This window comes from Chiloscyllium plagiosum, chromosome 4 (genome assembly GCF_004010195.1).
Source record: "Chiloscyllium plagiosum isolate BGI_BamShark_2017 chromosome 4, ASM401019v2, whole genome shotgun sequence".
In the NCBI taxonomy this organism is placed as follows: Eukaryota; Metazoa; Chordata; class Chondrichthyes; order Orectolobiformes; family Hemiscylliidae; genus Chiloscyllium; species Chiloscyllium plagiosum.
The window spans coordinates 16,988,622-17,012,375 of NC_057713.1; the positions used below are offsets into that span (position 1 = coordinate 16,988,622).

The 23,754-nt window shown below is 40.7% G+C and overlaps 1 protein-coding gene across 5 annotated transcripts in view; it reads right to left on the reverse strand.

Annotated features, from left to right (window-relative positions):
- Window positions 1-23,754, reverse strand: part of LOC122548881 (receptor-type tyrosine-protein phosphatase mu-like) — a 701,186-nt gene that overhangs the window by 348,682 nt on the left and 328,750 nt on the right. For all 5 annotated transcript variants that reach the window (XM_043687785.1, XM_043687784.1, XM_043687783.1 and 2 more), the window contains exons 7-8: window positions 12,011-12,319; window positions 1,199-1,308 (exon numbers count right to left, since the gene is read on the reverse strand). In XM_043687785.1, coding sequence (XP_043543720.1) covers window positions 1,199-1,308; window positions 12,011-12,319 — 419 coding nt within the window. The remainder of the gene's footprint in view (window positions 1-1,198; window positions 1,309-12,010; window positions 12,320-23,754) is intronic.

The window sequence follows — 23,754 nt, forward strand, 5'->3', positions numbered from 1 at the left end:
CTATCACCTTCATCCCCTCCCCTACTCACCTATTGTACTCTATGCTACTTTCTCCCCACCCCCACCATCCTCTAGCTTATCTCTCCACGCTTCAGGCTCTCTGCCTTTATTCCTGATGAAGGGCTTTTGCCTGAAACATCGATTTTACTGCTCCTCGGATGCTGCCTGAATTGCTGTGCTCTTCCAGCACCACTAATCCAGATAGTTAATCAGAAATGCATGACATTGCTTATAGCTGGCAGTCAAATGGAAATTAGTCCTGTTTCATTTCCTCCTCAATTTTCTTTCCTACATGACAACAACAATGATGAGCACAGAGTTCCTTTGAATTTACAATACGTTCAGATAGCTTTGGGAATAAAAAGTCAGCCTGTGTAACTGTATCATTAGTCAAAGGCCCCCTGTTGGAAAATATGTGTGTGGATGTCAGGGTGTATAGATTTTTTTACCCAACCTGTGCTGACATGTTATGGCAGACCCCTGGAGGTGCTGGGACTTAAAGCCAGGCCTTGGTTTGGGTCCTGCTGTAGCACACAAAGTACCTTTAGATAAACATTTGGCAACACTGAATATCTAATCCTCCACATAGACAATAGACAATAGACATTAGGTGCAGGAGTAGGCCATTCAGCCCTTCGAGCCTGAAGAGGTTCCCACATGAAGGAGGTTCCCACATCTTCTAGATGTCACTCATTGCAAAGCCATAAGTATCCATGTAAATAACAACAAGCATTGGCATCTTTTAAAGAAAGAAAGGCTAAAACTTGAGAATAAAAATCGTTAGCTTATTAATTTAGGAAGGATATCCTCCGCAATGTGCACAAATACACAAAATCAGGTACAGAATTGAAAGAATATATTCGTATATTTACAGTGTTTCATAACAGGAGAGGACTGCAGATGCTGGAGATCAGAATCAAGAGTTTGGTGCTGGAAAAGCACAGCAGGTCAGGCAGCATCCGAGGAGCAGGAGATGAAGGGCTGATGCTCAAAACGTCATGCTCTTCGGATGCTGCCTGACCTGCTGTGTTTTTCCAACACCACACTCTCAACTGTGTTTCATAATAGCCAACCTCAAATACGTTGTTACGGTTGTAGACAGGAAAATAAAAAAAAATACATCTCTGCATAATGTTTTTGTGCAAAAGTTAGTATAGTAAATTTTAAAATTGCACAACCACAAAAAATATATCTTTACCTCGTAAAGTGTGATAATACCAAATGTTTCTATTGGCTCCTTCCACTGTAGATATATCTTCTCCTCGAAGGTGCTTCCTTGAACTGAGTCTATGGGGATTGCACCAGGCACTAATGGGTAGACATAAAAAAAAGTCAAAGAAAGAATAACAGTTTTTCTCTATCCTCATGACAGGGACACAGCAGCTTCATGTCCCTAATGGCATGTAATGGTATGTAACATCCACTCATTGTGACTGGCAGCTCAACCTAAAGAGTATACTTTTATGACCTTAGCATCCATGAGACACTTAATAGCATTGCAGGCAACCGAGCAAGTTCAGACACAAGCCTTAACAAAGGGAAGGCACTACCATAGCCCTGACTGACTAACTCACAACTGACAATCACAGGAGAATTATGGTCCAATTCCTCAGGCTCGATAAAAGTCAATTTACTCTCTGCTTCTCCTTAGAAACGTTCAATAGATTTTAGACATAAACATTTTTAGATTTCCTTTCCCCTTAAGAAATGATCTTTCTCTTGCTTTCTAACCTGGAGGAAATAGATGTACTTATTGAGAGCCAGTGCATTGGCACTTCTTTGATGCAGTTAGATATGGACCGATTGCAGAAGTCAGTTTAATCGATGCAGTACCGTACTGTAGACTGGTTAGCCAAGTGAAAACTCATGGGATTAAAGGATCATAGAGTCATAGAGATGAACAGCATGAAAACAGACCCAACCCCAGGGAAAAGACTTTGCCTATTTATCTGATCCATGCCCTTCATAATTTTGTAAACCTCTATAAGCTCACCCCCAGACTTCGACATTCCATGGAAAACAGCCCCAGCCTGTTCAGCCTCTCCCTGTAGCTCAAATCCTCCAACCGTGGCAACATCCTTGTAAATCTTTTCTGAACCCTTTCAAGTTTCACAACATCTTTCCGATAGGAAGGAGGCCAGAATTGCACGCAATATTCTAACAGTGGCCTAACTAATGTCCTGTACAGCTGCAACATGACCTCCCAACTCCTGTACTCAATACCCTGACCAATAGAGAAAAGCATACCAAACGCCTTCTTCACTATCCTACCTACCTGCGACTCCACTTTCAAGGTCTCTTTGTTCAGCAACACTCCCTAGGACCTTGCCATTAAGTGTATAAGTCCTGCTAAGATTTGCTTTCCCAAAATGCAATACCTCGCATTTATCTGAATTAAACTCCATCTGCCACTTCTCAGCCCATTGGCCCATCTGGTCCAGATCCTGTTGTAATCTGAGGTAACCCTCTTCGCTGTCCACTACACCTCCAATTTTGATGTCATCTGCAAACTTACTAACTGTACTTCTTATGCTCGCAATCAAATCATTTATGTAAATGACAAAAAGTAGAGGGCCCAGCACTGATCCTTGTGGCACTCCACTGGTCACAGGCCTCCAGTCTGGAAAACTACACTCCACCAGTGGTAGGAAGGTTAGAAAATTGGCCGAGGGGCAGGAACAGAGAATAATATTGAATGAATTATTTGTTTTCAGATGAGAGGGATATATACAGTGCTGTCCCTAGAGATTGGTACTGAGACAGCTATTCTTTTTGAGATATAATTCATGGTCTACACCTGGATTTGAAGGGTAAAATACAATATTTATAGATGATATGCAACTTGGGGATGTGTCAAGCAATCAGAACAGTCACAGACTTCAAGAGGATGTCGAAAAAAACTGGTGAAATGAGCAGATACATGGCAAAATAAATTTAATGCAGAGAACTACAAAGTGACACTTTTTGGTAGTGTCATGCCAAGTACAAAGATATTGGGTGATGACCTTTCAGTCAACAAGTTTAAAAACTGATCACGAGCAAGCTATTAAAAATGGCTGCTGCAAATCATGTGACCTTTGGCATTTGCGTTACAAACAGTACCAGATGTCAAGCTAATATGAAAAAATTAAATATGAACTTTCACAGCCACCTGGAGAATTCACACATCTCTTTGTTTAAGGATGGATCAAGACAACAGAACTGGAGAATTTCTAGATTGCCTTACATTCTGTTTCATTCTGAACTAAAGAGAATGTCAAAACTCAGTTTATGGTTGATGGAAGTGAATGGACATTGTTAACCTTCCATTCTATCATGTTGGAATTTCTCAACCAAACTAGGCTGTGTGAACCTCGAAGCTGTTAAAACAGAATACAGAATATTGGAATCAATATAAAACCTTTATTTGGAAAGGACTTCCAGCTTATGAAGTGACATATGATGAGGCAGCCATGTTTTCGCACGCTTTTCAAAAGCAAACTAAAAGCTATTTGAAAGCCGTTCCATCAAAAGCCATTATCAGAAAGCTAGACCACTATCCATGAGTGAGCAAGCAGTTAATGTAATTAAGAAAGAGTGAGATCCCAACAGAGAGAGTAATTTGCCTAAAATATACTGACTTCAAGTTTAACTGAGAACCAACTCTCTGAACATTTCACTAACAGAAACCATACAACCTTTCTATGACTATCACTTAGATTAAAATATCAAAATCCTCCAAGATACTTCAGGCCTGCTATGTTGAAGAACTAAATACGTAGATCAGAGAATGAGATTATTATAGATATTTTCTAATCACACTTGCATAGTTTTACTAAAACCTCCCTATACAACATGATGTTATTACATAGATCTGGTGGGATTTGAACTCATAAGAACACTGGAATGAGATAATGACAATCTGTAAAAATGCATTACCTTCACCTGCTGCATTGCAAAATATCTAATAAGATTTTGTTTGGCAACTGATTGGCCATTAACACAAAGCTGTAAGACTTGGAGGGCATGGGCTACTGCTATAAAGCCAGAGGAGCTGAATATTATTTCAATGGAGAAAGATCACAGAAGGCGACAGAACAATGGTTTATTTAATAGGACATGGGCTTTGCTAACCGGGCTTTTCACCCAGCGACACTCAAGGAATGCAACACATTTCCAAGTCAGTATTAAATATTGACCTTCATTTCAAAGGGAACGTGAATAAAAGTAGGGAATTTTTGCTGAATATATTCAAGCCACTAATTGGACCACAGCAAGAATGTAGTGAACACTTTTTGGCCCTTATCTAAGGAAATATATAAGAGCATTTGAGGCAACCAAGAGAAGGTTAACCAGGCTGATACCATGTTATGGAGGGACTGTCTTCTGAGGAGAAGTTGAGTAGATTACATCTGTACTATAGTACAATTTGATTGGACGAGAGGCAATCTTATTAAAACATACAGGATTCTTAGGGGGACTCAACAGTGTAGGTGTGAAAAGATTGTCTCCCTTTGTGGGAAAGTCAAGGAACAGAAGGCATAATCTCAGAATAAACCAGAGATAAGAAGGAATTTATTCTCTCAGAGGATTGTGAATCTGTTACAGCAGAGCTCAGTCGAGGCTGGGTGGTTAAGTATATTCAAGGCTGAGATCAACAGGTTTTTAATCAATAAGGAAATCAAGGGTTATTGGAAAAGAGAAGAAAAGACAAGAGTTGAGAATGATCAGATCTGCCATGGTCTCACTGAATAGAGAAGCAGACTCGATGGGCTGAGTAACCTACTTCTGTCCCTGTATCTTATGGGCTAATGGTCGAAATAAAATAGAATGGAATGTTGCTGGTGATGAGGGGCATCTAGTAAGTTGAAGATGGAAGGAGCTGCATTCTCCCTGAACATTAAGACATATGATGGATAAGTTCAAAATCATGGATAATTTTGATGAAGCAAATAAAGAGAAATCATTCGTAGTGGTAGAATTTTATGAATGCATTTGTCACAGTGTTAAGGTGAAGAACAATACACCATTGGTAACATAGAGAAATGCTTTCCAAATGGAAGGTTATTGTGATCTGGAATGCATTGTTAAAAAGGCTGATGGATGCAGAATCATGCATCAGGTTCAAGAAGGAACTGACCAAGTACTTGAAAAGATCAACCTTGCAGTGCTGTGGGGAAAAAGTGAGGGAGTGAATCAAGTTGGAAAACTCTATGGAGGAGCCGGCAAAAGCATGATGGGCCCAATGGTCTGCTTCTGTGTTGAATCATTCAATGATTCAAATGTAAATTGAATTGGTGAAAGCTCATAGCAGAAAGGAGCTACTGCTAAAAGCTGATGCTCTCAGCCTGCAAAGAATTACTCAAGTTGAAATATTTGCTTTAAGTTTCATTTCTCCTGAGTGAGGAAATGGGAGGAGATGACTGGTAGTTTATAAGACCTTGAGCCAGCCCATTTAGTATTCCAAAAGATAACTTGTGGCATAGGGGAAATGTCACTGGGCTGATAATCTTGAGCTGAGGCTAATGATCTGGGAGCTGGTGGTCTGCATGTGTTCTGGGTGAAAAGCAATTGGTTGTGGAGGATATATAGACGGAAATAGCGGTCCAGGTAACTTCAGGACAAATGGCCCTTAGCTGCAAATATATATAGAAAGCCTGTAATCATTCAATTATGGGACGTAAAACAGAATCCTCTGGGATTACCACAATAATCGGACCATTTCCAGGGGGAAGCACACAGGGACAGGCTGTCTAGTGCGGAGCATCAGAAAAAGTAGCTGATGATGAGAAAATAAGATTTTCATTCCTCCCATTATATCAAACCACACAAAGAAAGCTGTCAAAACATCAGTGAATAGTGAAGGCTGAATATTAGCTGAGGGCCAAAAACAGCTAACTTATTAAGTGCCTTTCTACAGAAGTCAATTTAAAGCAACTTTCAGGGAAGGTTCTATTGAGAGCATAAACTTTAGAAATTATTCAGCCCCCTAAAAGAGGGGGGAGTCTGAAACCCCACCCCCTCATCCCTGAGACCTGTCCAACATACTCCTGCTCAGGACATTGGGTCTTACCACAGAAAGGAACAGGACCCAGTTTTGTCAGGTCTAATACATATGTCACAGAAAGCAGAATGGTCTGTTGTGGTTGAGACTCCATCATCCTAATGAAATATTTAACAGGTAAAAAGCAGTCCCTGCTTTCATAGATCCAGCAGAAGTCCACTTGCTGAGGCCGACCTTGAGAGTTGTGCAAATGGTGCACACCTGGTATTCCAGGCCAGGACTGTTGCCAGGTCAGGAGTTACTTTTAAATTAGTGTTCTTTAGAAGTTCCATTTGTGAATGGAGACACCAAATCCCTACATGAGCAGATAAAGTGTGTCAGACTTTTCTCCCCTTAGGGAGCAGTGAGCTCCTTGGTTCTACCCCAGTGCTTTTGACTCCCAATGAAAAGCTTCTTCAATGACCATGAAATTTGACTGAATTTGTGAGACCATGCAATCTGACATGTCCATCCAGATAATAAAACCCTCCCCTCAGGCATACAATTGGTGCCTTCAGTGTTTTATTTCTGTATTTCATAGAGAGCCATAGAGTCTTACAGCACGGTAACAGATCATTTGGTCCAACTAGTTCATGCCAACCATGTTCACAAATTAAACTAGTCCCACTTGCCTGCATTTGGCCCATATTTCTCCAAACCTTTCCTTAATGTGTCTAGGCTCTGTAGGTTTGTCTAAACCAGTTAGGCTCATCCTGCCAACCAGTCAGCACCCTCATCTCATGCAGTGCACATGTGTGTTTCCCTCTTGAATTGGTATTTTTGCAAATGTCCTGATGAGTGCAAGTTGAAAAGATTTGACAAAATGTGCCTTTATTCAGCAACACTCAAGTTTTATCCTTAAATTAAATAGCACAGAAGGAGGCCATTTGGCCCATGTCTGTGCCAGTTCTTTCAAACATGTATTCCATTAATCTCAAAGCCCTTTCTTGCCTGATTTCCCAAAATCACTATGCATTTTTTTGTAATTTTTCAAGCATTTTCCCAACATTCGATTGAAAGTTACTGTTGAGTCCATTTCCACCAGATCTCTATTTCACCTCAGAAATTTCCTACAATTCTGAACAGGCTGGTATCTTAGTAAAAAAAATCGCTAAAGTCACAGTTGTGACATTCGTTCAATAATAACAATGCACAAACATAACAGAACAGTTGCTGTCAAATTGGACCCACAAAGCTGGCATGAATGCAATGCCCCCTGCTGCCAGGGGTCAGTAGAGCTAATAACAAACAGATGGTTATTAGGAGCAGGAGTGTAGGCTGTCTTTTATGGAATACCCTGCTGCTCTGACATGGCTACCCTGATATACTGCAGGCTAAGACAACCTGGGTAGAAATTATTTATACAGAAGTAAAATTAAAAGTCTACATCTTTGCACCAGCTGAAGAACATACTCCAGAATTACATTTTAACTCACCTTTCAAATTGTCAGCAAAAATATCTTCAGTACTATATGAAAACCTCAAGAGACCCATGAAAATTATCCTATATCCTGCTTAGTGCAGTCACATTGTATGAAGTATCTATAATGATAAGACAACTAAACAATACGAGAATGTTAATGTCATGGATTTATAGGCCATTAGCTTTATAAATTGCACAGATTTTACACACAAGTACTAATTGCACAGATTAGTACTTATACTTGTTAGATATTTATCCTCTGTTTTCTTCTGTTTACAAATTGCCCTCCACTTAATTTCTGCCTCATTTCCAAATATACTGACTGAAGCTGGGATGGTTTAATAGCTGGTTGCTACTGACATTGGTAAGTCAGTGCCATGGCTGTCTTTTCTTGTCAGCTTCCTCTACCATTTCCTCAGTTCCTTCTGATTAAATTTAATCTGTGGTGCAATATGACCCAGCAGAACAATTATCCTCAACCAGGTGACTATTATTCATATTTGAACCGGGACTAGTTGAACTTTTGAACCCTAATCAATTCCTTTCTTCATGTTAACATAAGATGCTGAAGAGCAAATCAGAGCATTGCCTTTGTTGTCCTTGCCCATATTAACCAATTGTCCACAGAACTGAACTTGTAACATATCTGGTCATATAATTTAGTGACCTTAATCCTGCACCCATCCACTCACAGTCCTTCCATTCCCACTTACATTCCTGATACACTTTTCATCATGTCTTCATACTTCCTCATAGCTTAAACACCCCACCCATCATTTCCCCTATCAAGGATTCCTACATAGGGCCAACTAATCCACACCGACCCTCTGAAGAGTATCCCACCCATTCCCCTAGCCTATTACACTGCATTTCCCCTGACTAATACAAAGCCTGAACACTACGTACAATTTAGTATGACCATTTAACCTAACCTGTATATCTTTGGACTGTGGGATGAAACTGGAGGACCCAGAGGAAACCCACACAGACACGGGGAGAATGTGCTAACTTCACACAGACAGTCACCCGAGGCTAGAATCAAATGCAGATCCCTGGTGCTGTGAGGCAGTGGTGCCGCCATCATATGTCCTCTCATTCTCCCTCATGTTCTCAATGCCTTCATTATGCTCTCCATGTATACTCCATACCCACATACCCAGTATCCACAATGAGCAAACCTCAGGATATCTTTGAAATCAACATTAAGAAATCAACTTCTATCAATTTATTTTAATTCTGGTCAAAACACTCTCCTTCAAAAAGAGATCAAATCTCCACAACTGATCAAATAGTTGACAAACAAATAATGACCAAAATTAAGACAATTAATCCCTTAGTGACGTTTTAAAAATGTCAGGCACATGCCGACACAGCACTCTGCTGGGATAAGTGTTTCTTGGACTTCTGAAATTCAGCCAAGCATTCATAATGATCAATTGTCATAATAAAGACAATGAAACCTATTGAAATTGTAAAAGCATATCACTTTTTTAAAAAAAAGGTACACCAGCTTGTCTGTCAATTAAATAATCTAGCAGAAATCTTTTTCTCAAACTGATCTGTTTTTATTTTAGCCAGCATCTGCAGTCATTGTTTATACCTATTTTAACAAAGCAGTCAAATCACTGAAGATTATTATATTAGTGATCCCAATGACTGTAGCAAAAGCATCTTTCCTTTCAGTACAGCACCTAACCACTGAAATGAAAATAAATTATTTTATTTGCCTCATATTTTAAAGTCTGTCAATGACCGAATTCCAAGACCAGAACTAAGGTTTCCATGTCCTCTGAAAGGTAATTAACCATGTCTGCTTACTTAAGGAAATCATCTCCCTCAAAATTGGGGTGAGACATTGAGGAGATTTTAAACTGCCCACATCTATAATGCAAAGATGGAAGTGCTGTACAGCAGCATGTGAACTATGCCTGTCCTTACTGCATACCTGTAAAAATTGCCAGAAAATGAGATGGAGGTATGAATCCAGGAATTGAGTCCTGACTGTCATGTTTGTTAGATTAGATTACTTACACTACGGGCAAATTTAGCATGGCCAATTCACCTGGCCTGCACATTTTTGGACTGTGGGAGGAAACCGGAGGAAACCCACGCAGACACAGGGAGAATGTGCAAACTCCACACAGTCAGTCGCCTGAGGCGGGAATTGAACCCAGTTCTCTGGCTCTATGAGGCAGCAGTGTTTACCATTGTGCCACCGTGCCACCCACTATATTTTGTTTCTGCTCATCCCTATGGAGTGAAAACTAGGCCAGAATGTAAAGCAGAGAAACAGGCCAATTAGCTGATTAGTGCTGTCAAATGGGATGAGATTAGGTTAGAATATCTGGTCAGCATGGATGAGTTGGACCGAAGGGTTTGCTTCCATGCCGTACATCTCTATGACTCTACTTATTTGTGCCAATGTCTATGTTGCACATACATCCTGCCAAATATTCAACTCATTGAGGAACATGAAGTCTGGTCCACCTCAGAACACAGAGGAGATTATAAATACTAGGAACGAACTAGTTTCAGTCAAATTCTCATTTGTCCTCAAAGGCAAAGGCTTAGAGCTGTTGTTTCAGATTGAAGGCAATAATATTCAGGACATTAAAGAATAAGTTACTTCATATAAAGGATTAAAATTGAACCCTACACAGAAGCATAGAATTGTTATAGCACAGAATAAGTCCATTCAACCTGTTGTCTGTGTGTCTCATATCTGAAGCAGCTATTTACCTAAAGCCACACTCCTGCGTTTTCCCCTTAGCCTGCATGTTCTTCCTTTTAGATAATAATCAATTTCCTTTTCAATACCGCTCCTGAACTGGCAGTGCAATCCAGATCCTAACCACTCTGTGTGAGATTGTTTTATCTCTTGCTGTCCTTTTCCTGTCCTTCCACCAATTGGAAAACTTCTAGAAATATTTTCTCCAGACCCCTCCATTAAATGCCTCCATTAAATTTCCTTTGGGATGCAAAGGGATTTAGGGTGTCTTTGGGCATGGATTGTAAGAGGTTACCATGCAAGTACAGCAAGTAATTAGGAAAGGTCATAGAATGCTATCATTTATTATGAGGCAAATTGGAAACAAAAGTAGGGCGATTCTGCTCCACTTATACAGTGCATTGGTTACATAACATCAAGTGTAGTGTGTGTGGAATTGTTCACCTTATTTAATGAAGGATGTAAATGCATTGGAAGCAGTTCAGAGAAGTTACGCTGGACTAATACGTGGAATGGATGATGAGGAACGGTAGGCCAGGCTAGGCCTGTATCCACTGGATTTTAGAAGAAAAAAAAAGACTTGATTGCAACATGTATGTTATTGAGGGGTTTAACAGAGTGGAGGTAGAAAGAACAAACTAGAATTAGGGATTACGTTTTGTAAAATTAAGACTAAGAATCTTTTCTTACAGAGTCATGAAACTTTGGAACTCTCTTCCTCAAAAGGAAGTGGAAACAAAGTCCATAAATATATTTAAGCCTGTAGTAGACAGATTCTTGATAAGCAAGGGGGGGTGATGAAAGGTCGTCAGGGGAGTATGTAGGAGTGTGGATTCATCAGATCAGCCATGATCTTATTGAATGGTGAAACCGGTTTGAATTCCTAATTCCATGTCTGTATGCACTGAGAACAACCTAGCTCTCAATGCCAGCAAAACCATGGAACTCATTATTGACTTTTGACAGGATGTTACCCATGCTCACTACACATTAACAGCATGGAGGTGGAACAAGTGGAGAGTGTCAAGCTCCTGGGAGTGGTCATCAACAACAAGCTTTCGTGGATTCTTCATGTGGACGCACTGGTTACAAAGACCCAACAATGTCTCTTCCTAAGGCAGCTGAGAAAATTTGGCATGATGACGAATACCCTTGCCAGCTTTTATAGATGCACCATTGAGAGCATTCTGTCTGGGTGTATCACTACCTGGTATGGCAACTGCACCATTCAAGATCAGAGACGGTTACAGGGAGTGGTGAACTCGGCCCGGACAATCACAAAGGCCAACCTCCCGTCTATAGAATCTATCTACCAGTCCCATTGTCAAGGAAAGGCCGTCAGCATTCTCAAAGATCCATCCCACCCTGGCAATGTTTTTCTACAACCTCTACCATTGGGGAGAAGATACAGGAGCCTGGACACGCGCACCAGTCGGTTTCAAAACAGTTTCTACCCGACTGGTGTTAGAATACTGAATGGACTCACAAACTCTTAGCATTCACCTGTACCTGTGTTTTTGTTTTTTGCCGCTGTTTACCTATTATTTACTTATCTATGCTATCTAACTATGAGATCTGCCTGTATTGCTTGCAAAACAAATCTTTTCACTGTGCCTCGGTACACATGACAATAAATGCAATTCAATTCAATTCAACCAACACTTTTCCGAGGAAAACAATTCAGACCTATCCATGCAACTGAATGTCTCATTCCTGGAACTTTCTCAATCTTCTCTGGCTCTCACATCCTCAATTTGTACAACTTGAGATGCCATTGCTATCCAAGGCATTTGATTCTCAAACTTACAAAAATGAACAGGTAGTATTCATTACTTACCATCTTCATCCGTCTGGATCACAAGCTCATCACTTTCCTTTCTTCCTTCTGAGTTCATTAGGACCAATTTCACACTTACATTGGTGTAAGGTGGTAGACCGCGCAGGGTATATTGTGGTTGAATGTGTCCTGTGTCCTGGCAGACTTCTTCACCCACATGCTCTTGACCTCCCACTGCATACCGGTATTGAGCAGTAAGGTTAAAGCTGTGGCAACGGGTCACATTGTAACCGAAAGGCTCCCAACGGATTGTGATTTGTTTAGACTTGATCTTCACAACTTCTATATTCCTCGGCCCATGCATGGGATCTGTTGAAACAAAAGAAAATATCTGTTACTGATTCAGATTATCAATCTAGGGGAATGATTTCCTCAATAAATCTGTGCTAAGGAACGTTTTGTGATTCTGTTCAACAGAGAGCAAGAGGACAATATCCCACCTCTTTTTGAAGAAAGAACTAATCTTCCAAACCATACAACTGTACTCAAATTGCCACCATTTTAACATTCATAGACCAATGTTATTTGATAAATAATCACCGTGCCTCTTAAGCTACACTTTATAAGGGGACAGTTGGTTGTCTCAGTGGTGAGCACAGCTGCTTTACAGTGCCTGGGATCTGGTTGAATTCCACTCTTGGATAATTGTCTGTGTGGAGTTTTTACATTGTCCCTATGTTTGCATGGGTTTTATCCCACTATCCAAGATGTGCGGGCTAGGTAGATTAGCCATCAGAAACACAGGGATGGTGTGGGTCTGGTTGGGATGCTCTTGAGAGAGTTGATGTGGACCTGATGGGCCAAATGGCATGTTTTCATACTGTAGGGATTCTATGATTATAGTATGTGCAGTGAAGTGAGGACTTGAGGAAAATACCATGCTTCATTCCTGCCAGTAGTTTGCTTGACAATGCTCTTGATTTATTCTCATTCTTATTGGATATAAGGTTTCAGATTCAATCACTGGTTTGTGCTAACTTTAGTGAGCTGAAACAAAGCAGCAATATGCACCACACACATGGTTTTACGGTGCTTCTGCCTAAGAAGGAAGCTATCATCCATCATTTCTGATCCATATCAAATTACGCCTGTTGGACCCATGTATGTGGGAAGTTGGAAATAGATCTTCCATGGTTGAGATGCTGCCATAATTGACTGTTCTCCCAACTCTTACTATTAAGCTTCAGACATAAATAATGGTCATGGCTAATGTAATGGTGGGATGACAACTGGCACTTTTAGAACTGAATCTCAGGAAGTGGATAAAACTACTAATTATTGGGGAGACCTTGTAAGTATATTAAATTGGAGTCTCTGCAAACAAGCTTAAATATAACATTTTGAATTTATTATTTTAAATAAATATCTCTGGACAGGGCAATTTTAAATGGTAACTTGCTCACCCTTCTATGTTTTCACTCAGATTCACACAGGTGGTGAAGTGTAAGCTTGGTCTTTATTGAGAGCTCGTCAGACCAACAAATATGTACCCCACTGGCCCGCTAACATGACCAATGCAGCAACAAGAAAGCAAGATCACATCGCTTGACCAGATGTGACTCAATCTGGCTGCTCTCTTCCACCTGTTGCAATACATAAGTCAGCACCAACTCACTCATGGCTAAAACAATACATTCACTTGGAGCACTGAAGTTGTCATTGTGAGGATGTTCGATCAATGATGACAAATAACTAGGTTAGAGCAAACAACATGTCATTATTTGTGGTTCTGGGGTATGGAGAGGTAAGCCTTATTGAACCTTGTGTGAACTTCAATCCAGTGGACGCCATTTAACAATCAATTTTATTTCTGTCAAAAGCTAACATCCTGGTTAAATAATGCCTTCTACACTTGCTGAGCAAGGAAGATCAGGATTGGATAATAACAGAGTATTACCTTATTTTATGTTTTTATACTTCAGATTTATTGTTTGTTTATTCATGTGGTAGATGTGACATTCATTTTAAAACCACAAATCTATTCATACAAGAACAAAGGATAAGTCTAAAAAAGGGTCTGAGTTAATAGTCATATTTCTTTCAATTGCATAACCAAGGGGAAATCAAATGCAAGTAGGAATGAATTTAAACATCTTAACCTTGCCTTATTTTGAGATAGTTAGCTGTCGGGTGACTAAAACATTTCTTTGCTGTGACAATGACAGACAGTAATCATTCGCAATGGATCATGCATCAAAAGGTGAATACATCAACTAAACGGTCTTGATCAATGCCCAGTCTTACTCAAGCATGTACTAGGCTTTTGTACAAATGTATTTTGCATTTTCATTGACCCGGCTGACAAAATGTATCTGCAGGGAAATGAAAAAAAAGCTGTAAATTAATTCAAAGGAACATGGCCAGAAGTCAATTACTGAAGTGTTTTAGATTATGCTCATTTGCTGGGATAAAGATAATTACGTTTAGACAGTGAATCAAATCAGGGAGGTATTAGTCATGAAAATAAGGATTGCAGTTATCTTAGTTGAGTTGTTCTTTTGAGCACTTTGTCGGGTTTAATGCTCCATATGATCATCTGCCAAAGAAGAACAAGTCAACATGGATTTAGTAAGGGGAGGTCGTGCCTGACAAACCTGTTAGCATTCTTTGAAGAGGTGACAAGTAGGTTAGACCAGGGAAACCCAGTGGATGTGGTCTATCTAGACTTCCAAAAGGCCTTTGATAAGGTGCCACACGGGAGGCTGCTGAGTAAGGTGAGGGCCCATGGTGTTCAAGGTGAGCTACTGACATGGATTGAGGCTAGACAGTTTGGGAGAGTGGTCCAGGAAATGGCTGATGGAATTCAATGTGAGCAAATGCGAGGTCTTGCACTTTGGAAAAAAGAATACAAGCATGGACTACTTTCTAAACGGTGAGAAAATTCATAAAGCCAAAGTACAAAGGGATCTGGGAGGGCTAGTCGAGGATTCTCTAAAGGTAAACATGCAGGTTGAATCCGTGATTAAGAAAGCGAATACAATGTTGTCATTTATCTCAAGAGGGTTGGAATATAAAAGCAGCAATGTGCTACTGAGCCTTTATAAAGCTCTGGTTAGGCCCCATTTGGAGTACTGTGTCCAGTTTTGGGCCCCACACCTCAGGAGGGACATACTGGCACTGGAGCATGTCCAGCAGAGATTCACACGGATGATCCCTGGAATCCCTGGTCTAACATATGAGGAATGGCTGAGGATCCTGGGATTGTATTCATTGGAGTTTAGAAGGTTAACGGGAGATCTAATAGAAACTTACAAGATAATACATGGCTTGGAAAGGGTGGACACTAAGAACTTGTTTCCGTTAGGCGAGGAGACTAGGACCAGTGGGCACAGCCTTAGAATTAGAGGGGGTAAATTCAGAACAGAAATGCGGAGACATTTCTTCAGCCAGGGAGTGGTGGGCCTGTGGAATTAATTGCTGCGGAGTGCAGTGGAGGCCGGGACGCTAAATGGCTTCAAAGCCGCGATTGATAAATTCTTGATGTCACAAGGAATTAAGGGCTATGGGGAGAATGCGGGTAAATGGAGTTGAAATGCCCATCAGCCTTGATTAAATGGCGGAGTGGACTCGGTGGGCCGAATGGCCTTAGTTCCACTCCTATGTCTTATGGTCTTATGGTCTAAGAATAAATCATAGCCTTGCAATGAGTATAACTTTTGTTTGTGGGACAAAGGGAGCTGTCCTGGACTATCATCATGTGCTTTTTCATTTCACAATCCAAAGGAAAGACATTTGCTTCATATCGAGAAAGTTTTCAGGACTGTTTGTATAATTAGTGACAGTCGTGTAAGAAATGTCACTTGATTTATATCAGACACTCGTTAAAATATAAATCACTTCTATCCAAATAATTATTCTGCTGAGGAAATATAATTTGAGAGTTAGTTCCTTTTGGATTTTTACCACTTTTTAAAAAATCAATCTTAATTGATGTATACAAATTTTATGCTTGCTAAAAATAGTCAGATTGAACCAGTAAACAGTCTTGCATTGGCAGCGCGCAACTCAAGAGGCATTTGCTGCTGTGCATCTCAATGTTTAACTCTGAGTTACATTTGAATATTTCATATTTATTGATGGAGGGAACAAAACATGGGCAGATGCTAACCACTCAAGAATTGAGATACCATCCAAGACCAACTGCCCACTTGATAGATATCTCCTTTACCATGGTAAAGATTTACCAACGATGCATGGTGGCAGCCGACAAAGCAACTAACCTTCTTCAATATCATCTTGCAAACCTGTTCCATCCTCTGGTAGAACATGGGCAACGGATACTTGGGAATAATACCTCTGTCGAATTCTTCTTCAAGTCACATACTACCCTGACTTGTAACTATATTCCAATTCCTTTGTTGCACTGGTACCAGAAGGCACAACACCACCTTCTGAAGGGCAATTAAGAATGCGCAATAAATGTTGTCTTTGTTAGTGATGACCACAGTTCATGAACAAATATCCAACAGATGCTCCGGCAGTACTACATTGTCCATTTAATACCCTCTCCCCATCAATAGTCCTCTGATCACTGAAGTCATGATTTGGAGATGCCGGTGTTGGACTGGGGTGTACAAAGTTAAAATTCACACAACATCAGATTATAGTCCAACAGGTTTAATTGGAAGCACACTAGCTTTCGGAGCGAACCTCCTTCATCAGGTGATTGTGGAGGGCTCGATTGTAACACAGAATTTATTGCAAAAATTTGCAGTGTGATGTAACTGAAATTATACATTGAAAAATTGATTGTCTGTTAAGCCCTTCATCTGTTAGATTAAAGTGAAACTATCACTGTATTCTAACAGATGAAAGGCTTAACAGACAATCAATTTTTCAATGTATAATTTCAGTTACATCACACTGCAAATTTTTGCAATAAATTCTGTGTTACGATCGAGCCCTCCACAATCACCTGATGAAGGAGCGTCGCTCCGAAAGCTAGTGTGCTTCCATTTAAACCTGTTGGACTATAACCTGGTGTTGTGTGATTTTTAACTCTGATCACTGAAGGCAGTGTCAATGCCTCTGAGGAGAAAATAATAATGAGCATCTGGAACGTATCAAAGACAGGTCAAAATGAAATGAATTGGTATCTTTAAAAAAGATGAAATATGTCGGTGACCCAGAGAAGTTTTCATGACTAGGAAATGGGTTAACAAGTTTAGTGCTGGCATGTTTTTCACTGGGTTCAAACACCAGAGATCATCATAAATTAAGAATAAGGAGGGAAGTCGATAGATTTATTTCCACCCAAACAAGAAGCAGCGTTATAGAGACTTTGACAGAACATGGAAAACAAATGGGGTCAAGAAGCATTTGGTGTTCTGGAGACAGAAGGGAATTAGGGAAATATGTGTCGTTTACAAGAATGCTGGGTATAGCATCCCTAAACTTATGTTTTTAATTGCTTGCTGGAGCTCAGGTTGAACATTAATTACTCAGAGTAATATTTCCGTACCTTCACGTTTACCTGCATTTCCTACACTGTTATATTTAGAAAGAAGGCATGACTCTCTAGAATACTTGAGAAATGGTGGTGTGTTAAAATGAATAAACAAGCTCATTTATTCACCTTGACATAGCACAAACTTAATTATAATGTGTAGTATCCAATACCTGTGACTGTCCAATTGCCTGGAGCAATGGGAAGCAATGACAAGATGACTAACCTTTTCTCATACTTCGTCTGCCTTAAATAATCAGCCACAGCATTTTGAAACACAGAAAGAAAGCAAAGCAAATTACTTTGCTGGTTGACAGCAGCAGAGGAGATCTGCCATAAAGCACAGCAACTGCATTTCCTTCCTGATACTCATCACAGTCAGGCATTTCAGAAAAGGGACTGGATCAGATTTTCAACCAGTGTTCGTTTTTGCTCTCCTGGGTCAAAAGTAGCACAGCCAGAGGCAGGTCAGACAGATGCTCTGCACATCCCCAGAAAACTGTGGCTAGCCATCCAGCTGTTTGATTTTTTCCGAGTGATGTTGTCAATTTGGTGCCAATTAGCAGGCAGCTTGAGGTTATGGCCTCAGGTTCTTTAGGACCTTGGCTGGCCCTTCCCAAACTCAACTCACATAACGGTGTCCTAGTTGTTTCAGGGAGACTCGAGGGCAGGCTCCAGAGGCACAAATGAAAGGGGCAAATCAGAACACAGGCCTCAGCTGTCTTTTGACACCCCATCTGATACCTGTCAGGCATGTTCGCCACGCAGTGCATGGCAAGATGACAAACCCAACAGACGGACTAACAAGTCTGTCATTCTGGTGATCAAATCTGAGACTGTTCCAGCTGGGTTGGAGGTGTTTGATGGTTAAAATAAAATTCCAATTTGTCAGCACGGCATGACACCAATCCCATTTGTAAGCATGTAGCAATCCCATACAACCTTGCCACAGTTCTATTCATTGTGTAGTTTGTATAAGGCAGTGTAGAGTCCACACAGCATGCCCACTTTGTGCAATAAGTTCCATTCCGAATGCCAGTTGAGATGAAACAGCAGTCTCCAAGCTGCCAAACGGAGAATAAATAAAAGGTAGACAGTGCCTCAGGTTTTACTTTAGGAGCTACAGAATGTAAACATAAAGATATATCTACCCAACAGTGTGGTGCTGGGATGACACAATAAGAATAGTACACAAAGAAGCTGACTATAAAATAATGATGGATACGTTCATTCCTTGAAATAAAGAATTCCTCAGACTTCTTTGAAGAGAAAGACACAAACCAGACCAAACTTTTGCGAATAAGGATGGAAGGAAGGGTGGTTGAACTTGAACAACTCTGATTTATATTCAGGGAAAATATATGGTTAGACCTGATATTCGGCCATGCAATGAGCGATTACCCTGCATCTGATCCCATTGACACAGGCAGCATGTAAACTTAAAACTGGCTGCATTTCTATTGTCAAAATCACCATCAACATGATGACCAGCTACACGTGCATCTAGGAGAAGGTGAAGACTGCAGATGCTGGAGATCGGAGTCAAGAGTTGGGAAAGCACAGTAGGTCAAGCAGCTCCGAGGAGCAGGAGAATCGACATTTCAGGCATAAGCCCTTTATCAGGAATCAGGAAGGGCTTACGTCTAAAACGGTGATTTGCCTGCTCCTCGGATGCTGCCTGACCTGCTGTGCTTTCTCAGCAACACACTCTTGACTAGATGTGCAGTTAGCATGAACACCCAGCTTAACAAAGGCTAAATATTGCAGATGCTGGCAATCTGAAAGAGAGAATGCTGTAGAAACTCAGCAGGTCTGACGTGCTGCACCCAGGAGGAGATGATGGCCTAGTACCAATATCAGTGCACTGTTAATCCGGAGACCCAGGGAATGTTCAGGGGAACTAGGTTCAAATCCTGCCACAGTTGATGGTAGCATTTGAATTCAATTTTTAAAAATCTGGAATTAAGAGTCTAATGATGACCATGAATCCATCATCAATTGTCAGGAAAAACCCATCTGGCTCACTAATGCACTTTAGGAAAGGAATCTGCCATCCTTACCTGGTCTGGCCTCTATGTTACTTCAGATTCACAGCAATGTGGGTGACTCTTAACCACCCTCTGGGGCAATTAGGGATGGGTAATAAATGCTGGCCAGAGACACCCTCATCCCATGAATGAACAACAAAATGGTATGACTCTTCTTCATTGTTTCTCTTAAAGACAGCTTGCCTCTCTTAAAGGAGAGATTCGCTCATGCGACCGCAGTTGGCAGGACAGGCTCAAGACCTTTGTGACAGATGGAAGAATGGTATCACAGCAGCAGGCTGGAGAGAGATTCCCAGATTCTCGAGTGTGTCATTCAAGGCTTTAGTCACTTGCTTCACTTGCACACCACTTTAAATCTATGCTGCTTTGTTCTTTTTTAATTATTAACAGTGGGTACAGTTTCTCGTTATCTACACTGCTCAGCCACTCATGATTTTCAAAATGTCTACCATATCTCCTCTCAGCCTTCTTCTCTCCAAGGAGAACAATCCCAACTTCTTCAATTGATCCTCACAGCTGAAGGTGAGCATTCCTGGAACCATCTTTGTAAATCACACCTGCATCGTCTCCAATGCATTACAGCCTTGGTTCAAACGTGGACAAAAGAACTGAATTCCAGATGTGAGGTGAGAGTGACAGCCCTAGGCATCAAGGCTGTATTTGGTAAAAACAATGGCTGCAGATGCTGGAAACCAGAGTCTAGATTAGAGTGGTGCTGGAAAAGCACAGCAGTTCAGGCAGCATCCGAGGAGCAGGAAAATCAACATTTCGGGCAAAAGCCCTTCATCAGGTATTCCTGATGAAGGGATTTTGTCCGAAACATCGATTTTACTGCTCCTCAGATACTGCCTGAACTGCTGTGCTTTTCCAGCGCCACTCAGATCAAGGCTGTATTTGACTGACTGTCAAAAATTAGAATCAATGGGAACCAGGGGAAAGCTCTTTGCTAGTTAGAGTCTTAGCTAGCACAAAAAAAGGTGGCTGTTGTTGCTGGAGGTCAATCATCGCAGGACTCTCTATAGGAGGTCCTCATAGTAATGTTCTAGGTCCAACTATCTTCAGCTGCTTCATCAATGACCTCTCCTCTATCATAAAGTCAGAAGTGGGAATGTTTGTGATTAATGCATAACTTTCAGCATTATTCACACTTCATATATTCAAGCAGTTTATGCCAAAATGCAGCAAGACTTGGACAATATTCAGGCTTGGGCTAAAAAATGGCAAGAAATGCACATGCCACACAAATACTAGGTAAAGACGTTCACCATCAAGAGATAATCTAACCGTCACCCCTTGACAATGGATGGCATTGCCATTACTAAATCCCTCGTTATCAACATTCTGGGAGTTACAACTGACCAGAAACTGAACTGAAGTAGCCATATAAATATTGTGGCTACAAGAGCAAATCAGAGGCTGGGAATTCTGCTTTGAGTAATTCAACTTCCATCTTCTCAATATCAGTCCACCATCTACCAAGTACAAGTCAGGAATGTGATGGAATATTCTCCATTTGCCTGGATGAGTGCAGCTCCAATAACACACAAAGCATGATACCATACAGACTAAAGGCAGTTCCTTTGAATGGCAAGACATTCACAATATCCACCCCCTACACCAATGTTCAGTAGCAGCAAGGTGTACCACCTACAAGATGCTCTAGAGAAATTCAGCAAGGCTTCTTAGACAACACTTTCTAAAATGATGATTAATAACATCTCGAAGCAGCAGAATACACTTCATCTCCAAATGACTCACCATCCTGACTTGGAAATATATTGCTATTCCTTCCGTATTGCTGGGTCAAAATAGAGTCATAGAGTTTTTACATAATGGAAAGAGGCCTTACAGTCCATCACGTCCATGCCTGGAACATATGGTCCAGAACAGGTAATGACAGTGGACACCAGTGGACCAGATGGGTTTTAGAACAATTCAATGGTTCCATGCTCACAATTATTGACAGTGGTTTTTACTCTAGATTTTTCTTCTGTTCACTCTAATAACATTTCACAACAAGAAATCTGTGGGATTTGAACTCCTATCCCTTGACCATCAGTCTTGCTTCCTGAACTATTCATCCAGCAACATTAATACTGAGTAATGGTACTCACTTACAGATAATGCAGTGACTGGTTACTATCCATGGAGATTTTATTTCAAAGTGAGCTCTCGTCCAGCTTTTCCTTCAGAATATATTCTTCCACTTAACTTATTATTATCGGTAAATTTGGAGACATTGTTAAGGTCAGCATTTTATCGATTTCCCACTTTGCAGAATCCCTCCAGTACTCAGATATCATTCCATAATTACAATAATCCTTCCCCAAATTTAGTTCCTCGCTCTACTCCAGCAGCTAGGATATTTCTCAACTGGTCCCTGGAATATGTTAGTCATTCAGTTCCCTTATATACCATGTCTATGATGTGCTCATGGTGAGTTCCCCATGGACAACCAATAATCCAGTCAATGGGTTAAGTTGTAAAGAATGATAGTGCAGAAACACGCCATTTGACCCAACAGATTTATGCTGGTCTTTGTACTCCATTAGACTTCTTGTCACCTTGGAACTGACCTGTCTATATCTTTCCTGCTCCAATGTAAAATATTTCTCCAAGTCGTTGGCAGCATAAAAGCAGAGCAATCAAAGCACACAGTCCTGCTTGATTTAGATCCCTACTTACACAATAGGGTGGCACAGTGGCTCAGTGGTTAGCACTGCTGCCTCGATTCCAGCCTTCTGTGTGAAGTTTGCACATTCTCCCCATGCCTGGGTTTCCTCCCACAGTCCAAAGATGTGCAGGTTAGGTGAATTGGCCATGCTAAATTAGATGAATTGGCCATGCTAAATTGCCCATAGTGTTCAGTAATGCACAGGTTAGGTGCATTAGTGAGGGGAAAGGTAGAGCCTAAGGTAATGGAATGGGTCTGGGTGGGATACTCTTTGGAGGGTCGGTGTGGACTTGTCGAGCCAAATGGCCTGTAGGGGTTCTATGATCTATGATAAAGCACTGAAACAAGAAACAAGACATGAGGACCAGCTGTTCTATGCAAGTACTCATGCTCCACGGGTATCTCTCCCCTTCATTTCTTATCTAAACCTACCATCACAACATTCCATTCCTTTTTCCTTCAATTATTTGTTTAGTTTCCCCTTAAAATCTATCTATGTTATTCACTTCAGCCAATCCTCTTGAGTTCCACGTTATCAGAACTCTTTGGGTAGAGAAGTTTCTTCTGAACTCCCAAATGGATTCTCTGGTGACTTTCTCGTATTGACGACTCTTCTCCATTGTCTCTCCATATTCTTTCTATCAAAACCTTTCATAAATAGTTCAGTTCTGGTCACTGCATTACAGAAAGGATGTGGAAGCTTTGGAATGGGTTCAGAGGCGATTTACTCAAATGTTGCCAGGTATGGAGGGAAGGTCTTCTGAGGAAATTGAAGCTGTTTTCATTAGAGAGAAGAAGGTTGAGAGGTGACTTAATTGAGACATATGAGATAATCAGAAGGTTAGATAGGGTGGACAGTGAGAGTATTTTTCCTCGGATGGTGATGGCTAGCACAAGGGGACATAGCTTTAAGCGGAGGGGTGATAGATATAGGACAGATGTCAGAGGTAGTTTCTTAACTCAGAGAGTAGTAAGGGCGTGGAATGCACTGCCTGTAACAGTGGTAGACTCACCAACTTTAACGGCATTTAAATGGTCATTGGATAAATATATGGATGAAAGTAGAATAGTGTAGGATAGATGGGCTTCAGATTGGTTCCACGAATCAGTGTAACACCGAGGGACAAAGGGCCTGTTCTGCGCTGTAATGTTCCATGTTCTATGTTCTATGTTCTAAATTTAAAGACATCTGTTAGATCATTTTTACAAGAGGAAAGAAATCCAATCCATCCATGATACATACAGCTGTGCATTACTGAAATCACTTCTGAGCTCTCCAGAATATTAAAGCCTATTTTATCATCATAAAACAGGGACCAATCATCAGAAAGTAGTTGCCTGTTAACCAAAGGCATCCCTTTATTGCACCCTGGAGATAGTTCAATAAAGAAATATCATCATCATAATGGTGGCCCACTGCCAACACTGGGAGATTACAGGAGCATCATGACATTATAATTTGCACTCAAATAGTTAGCAACAACAGCACTAGATAACTAATATGGAGATAATTTTACAACATTAAGCTTACCCTAATGTAGTGCATTTTTATTACTGCACTACATCAATGTTCAGA